The sequence below is a fragment of the Protobothrops mucrosquamatus genome, unplaced genomic scaffold, assembly GCF_001527695.2.
Source record: "Protobothrops mucrosquamatus isolate PMUCROS unplaced genomic scaffold, P.Mucros_1.0 scaffold_307, whole genome shotgun sequence".
NCBI classification, from domain to species: Eukaryota; Metazoa; Chordata; class Lepidosauria; order Squamata; family Viperidae; genus Protobothrops; species Protobothrops mucrosquamatus.
In genome coordinates this window covers 760,203-764,987 of record NW_015386383.1, presented here as the reverse complement: position 1 = coordinate 764,987, position 4,785 = coordinate 760,203, and the positions used below count along the sequence as shown (strand labels likewise).

Genomic DNA, 4,785 nt, shown 5'->3' with positions numbered 1-4,785 from the left:
TGAGCTAAATCACATTCCCCAATTAGCACAAAACTGGGCTTTTCTCTCCAGCCTCTCAGCCGCCAAAAGCTTATCAGAACATGTCCTTGAGTTCCCACACTTCTACATTGTTACGGCTAGCTAAACCTTCAGGCATTTACCCCATCCCCCTTTCTACATCTGAACTCTAAAAGAATAGAAATGCACGTTAAAAGCAAAAGTAAAAATGGCTGCTGGTTCTCAGTTGTCAGAGCGACGACATCCATTGTCACAGCATTGACACTGTTCCAAGTAAAGCTGCCTTTGCAAATGATTGATGGTGATTTTGTCAGTGTCAATGATGTTCAAGTGGTGCTCCAGATGTTTTGGATTACACCCAAAGTGTCTGTAACTGTTGGTACTATCTTTGCGTTCTTTTGCCAGAGTCATCCTACTTTTATTTGCAGGTCTTTGTATTTTGTGTCCCCCCCCCCAGTTCTTTCTCTTCTATTCTGTTTTTTCCAGGTACTGATTCATTTACCCAGACTTTTTATCTTTCTTTTCAATAGTTGCTAAGTTTGGGGTGTTAAGTGGCAGATGCTTGCTTGTCTGTACTCTACAGTCCAAGGGCACTTTAACCTTTTCATTTTCTATTATTTTATCTATTTTGTGTTCTCACCAGTTCTTGCTTGCGGACAAATGGTATTTCATGCAGACATATCAATGCACCACTGTTGCTACTTTGTCATGCTATTTGTAGTCAGTCTGTATGATCTTGCAGCAGCTAACTCGATGGTTCACTGTTTCTTCAGCTTCTTTGCAGAGTTGACATTTGCTCTCTGTTGCTGTCTTTTCAATTCTGGCTTTGTATGCATTTGTTCATAAGGCTTGGTTTTGTGCAGCCAGAATTAGCACTTCTGTCTTCTTCTTCCATTTTCCTGCTCTTAACCATTGCCAGGTCTATTTGCTATCTACTTTGCCTGCTTGTTTTTGGTACTAGTCATATAATACTTTGCCTTGCCATGTCTCTTTTCTACTCTTTATCACTAATAATAATAATAATAATAATAATAATAATAATAATAATAATAATAATAATAATAATAATAATTGCCACCTACTCCAAAAGGCACTTTTTATTGTTATTGTTCAGAGAGCACATGAAGCCATGTGCAGCAGCGGGAACCTTCAACTCTCACTGCTGAACTAGAGTGCATATCAGATCCAATCAACATGATTAATAGGAAGGATATACTGAATTGTATTAGTGACATCTGGAAGGTGATGTGGGAGAACAAGCTTAGGTGACCTGTGGGGTTATGCATCCACTTTTCCTTGTGTAAAATAGGAACTTCAAAGCTTTTGCTTCTGTTTTTTCATGTTTTAAATGCTACTGTCTTAAATGTCATATATTTCATATTATACATTGTTTTTGTGATTATTAACTGTGATAGTGATATATGTGCATTTATATGGTTCGATTGTAATGCAAGATATATTGGGAAGACATATTTTCTTTGAAAACTAAGCAACAAAGATAGTAATGCTCTTTAAAAACCATAGTTTTCAACCTCTTTTTCAATCCCCTTTTTATTGAAGGAACAGCCACAGCCTTCCCTGATGCTGCTACTGTGCCATCACCTGTGATCTCAGGAGGCCTGCCTACCCAGAAGATTATAGAATCACAAAATGTGATGGAGAAAGAAATAGATTTGGCAACTCAGATATCAACAGTTTCCAGCACCTCCCAACTCTTGAGGATATTAGAAACTGTTGCTCCTACAGTGTCTCCTCCTTCTACCAATCTCCCAGCGAAAATGGTGGAAGTTGAAGGTTGGTTGGATTTTGCCCCCTTAATTTAATTCTGAGTCAGTTTCTGACACCCCAGTTGAATGGTTGATGGGAGAGATCCTTCTATGCGAGACTTTGGAAAGTTGCTTCTAATTCCGATAGGCAGAAGTCTGACACTTCATGCCTGGCTGAATTATTTGCTCATGGTATCCCTCACTATTCATCATGTTGGCTGGAGCTTCTGGGAGTTTTAATTGAGTTCAATACCACTCAACGGGCCATAGGTTGCCCAGCCTAGGCTATGCCATGCGTGGGCATCCTATGGTCCTAAGCTTCATATAGCAGTTAGTCAAAATTAATTTGAGTGTAAGAGCTATCTTTATGTTTATTGTGGTTTAATGCTTGCAAGAAAAGAAATCCAAATTTGCTAGGTAGGCAAATAGGTAGTCCCTGACATACGACCACAATTGAATCCCAAATTTATGTTGCTAATTGAGACAGTTAAGTGAGTTTTACAACTTTTCTTGCCACATTTGTTAAGCTATTAAATTAGTAACATGGTTGTTAAGTGAATCTGGTTTCCCCATTGTCTTTGCTTGTCAGAAGGTCACAAAAGGTGATCACATGACCCCGGGACACTGCAACCATCATAAAAGTGAGTCAGTTGTCAAGCATTCGCATGTAAATCATATGACCATGGGGATGCTACAATGGTCATAGGTGTGAAAAATGGTCATAAGTTACCTTTTTCAATGCCGTTGTAACTTTTAATGGTCATTAAGTGAACTGTTGTAAGTCGAGGACTACCTGTAGTCTAATCTAATTTACTATATTAACTGTCACGAAAAAATACATGGTTTTAAGAATGCCAAATCTCATATCAGTTCACTCAAACATAAAGTTTTCTATTGAAGTACTGTCCTGGTTAATAACCCTGCCCTTATAACCCCAATTAGTAGACAGGAGGTGAGTAGGAAAAAGTCTTTTTATTAGTTTTTAAATTTATATACTTTTGGAGTACTAGGAGATTTAATGTATCAGTGCACGCTATAGTGTTTGTTTTCCTTTTTGCATTTGTATAATGTTTGTGTTTGTAGTTTTCCTTAATTTTGTATTACATGGCAGTTTACTTTGCATTATAAACTATTTTGAGATATATATTCTGAAAAGTAATTGTCCAAGTAAATTAATATATTATATTAAATACAATTGCAACCAACTAGTTCAGTGTTTCTCATCCTTGGGGGCTTAAAGATGTGTGGACTTCAACTCCCAGAATTCCCCAGCCAGCTTCAAACCCCCAAGGTTGAGAAACACTGAACTAGATAGTAGAAGTTTTCTTTCAACTCTAATATTAGATCCCAAGATCATCAATTGAAAGAGATTGTTAGAGATTCAGGGTACACTGGAAGAATTTTTTTCTTCATACACCACATAATGAAGTGGTGGAATTATTTACCGTAATAAGTAAAGATACACAGCAATTCAAATAGCTTCAAAACATTTGGGAATCATCCTTAATTCATGTGCCAAGAGTTTCCACATGTATCAAATACATATTCTCACCTATTTCCATCTGCTAGTATTGATTGGGGTTCTTATCTCCAGCCATTGGTTAAGGATGATGAAAATTATGAGACATCTTTCTTAGTCACAGTGTGCAATCTTATAGGTCTCACTTGTGATTCTTTCTTGGCTTCTAGAACCTGTCACCCTCCTAGAGAATAAAGAGATCATTTCTGTTGCCTATATTCCTGCGACGCTGGCTGATCTGAGGGTGCCAACTGAAATGACTGTTGGCACAATGGAGACGATGACATCTCTGCCTTCTTTGGCATCTTCTACAAGGCAAACCACAGTTCTAGCTGCCCACCGAATCACAACAGCTTCAACTTATGGGCTGGAAAGGCTGGAATCAGAAGGTACTTAAGTAAGATGATTTGAACAGGGCTCTTTAAAATATGGATACTCCCCAACAGGAATTGACTGTAAGAATGTAATGGTCCGAATATCTGTATATGGTAATACAAAAACTCTTATGTCTGTTCGGTTGTTGGTAACTTGGGTGAAAGAGTGTATCATAGGGAAACAATTTGGAATCAAAATTCCTCAAATGGGTTATAGAACATGTCCAAAATGCAGGACCTATGACTCTTGTGGGATTGAAATTTAGCAAAGTTGTAAGTAAGTTGTAAACCTTAAACCTGCCTTAAAGCATAGAATCCAGTTGGATGGCTTTTGAGTACACAGTCACTTTCACTTAGCCCTAGGAAGAAGGCAATGGTAAATTAGTTCTGGAAATATTGCCTAGAAAAATGCATGGGCTTGTGCATGTAGTTGCAAGGAGTCAAGATTGACTTGGAGACAGATCTCTTTGTCTCTCTCTGTCTCTCTCTCTTTCTCCTTGGTCCCAAGTTATTCTTTTATTGCTTACCAGAACTATTTTTTACCAAATCTGACCTCAAGGTTTTTAAGGAATACTATTTCCAAGTTATCTTAAGAATATCTCTTATTCAAAATACTCAGGAACGTCTCATACTCAAACTATTCAAATATTCTTGGTCCAGCATGATTATGCCACAAACAGATTAAACGCAGAGTTGCCTTGAAGTGCAAGATGAGCGACATATACGTTTAATAAATAAGTAAATAAAATACTTTTTGAGTAAACTGTAAACATGCGAATTAAGAATTACGCTAGATTTCACACTACATTGTTTCTTTACCCAAGGCTTAATAGATGATTATAAGATTCAGCGTTCAGCATCTCAGAGCATGGGGAAATGTCTCTCAAGATGTTTTTATGTTAGTAGAGTAGCTTCATTTCTGTACTCTGATGTTAAACTCTCAACTTTTATTGGAAAGACAAAGGTCATTTGTTCATAATCAAAGGTCTCTGAACTTTGTTGTTCTTTGAGGCAAGTAGAGGGGGATTACTGGAGAAAACAGGAAACTTGTCTATCCCAGAAGGTGATAAGCCTGATCAAAGTTTTAGAGTCCGAAAAGGGAGGGGAGGGTGGTTGCTGCCTAGTGAAA

General features: G+C 37.7%; 1 protein-coding gene across 1 annotated transcript in view; it reads left to right on the top strand.

The window, feature by feature from the left end:
• Positions 1-4,785, top strand: part of ARMH4 (armadillo like helical domain containing 4) — a 62,249-nt gene that overhangs the window by 19,946 nt on the left and 37,518 nt on the right. The window contains exons 2-3 of the mRNA XM_029287339.1: positions 1,558-1,791; positions 3,453-3,671. Of these exons, the coding sequence (XP_029143172.1) occupies positions 1,558-1,791; positions 3,453-3,671 (453 nt within the window). The remainder of the gene's footprint in view (positions 1-1,557; positions 1,792-3,452; positions 3,672-4,785) is intronic.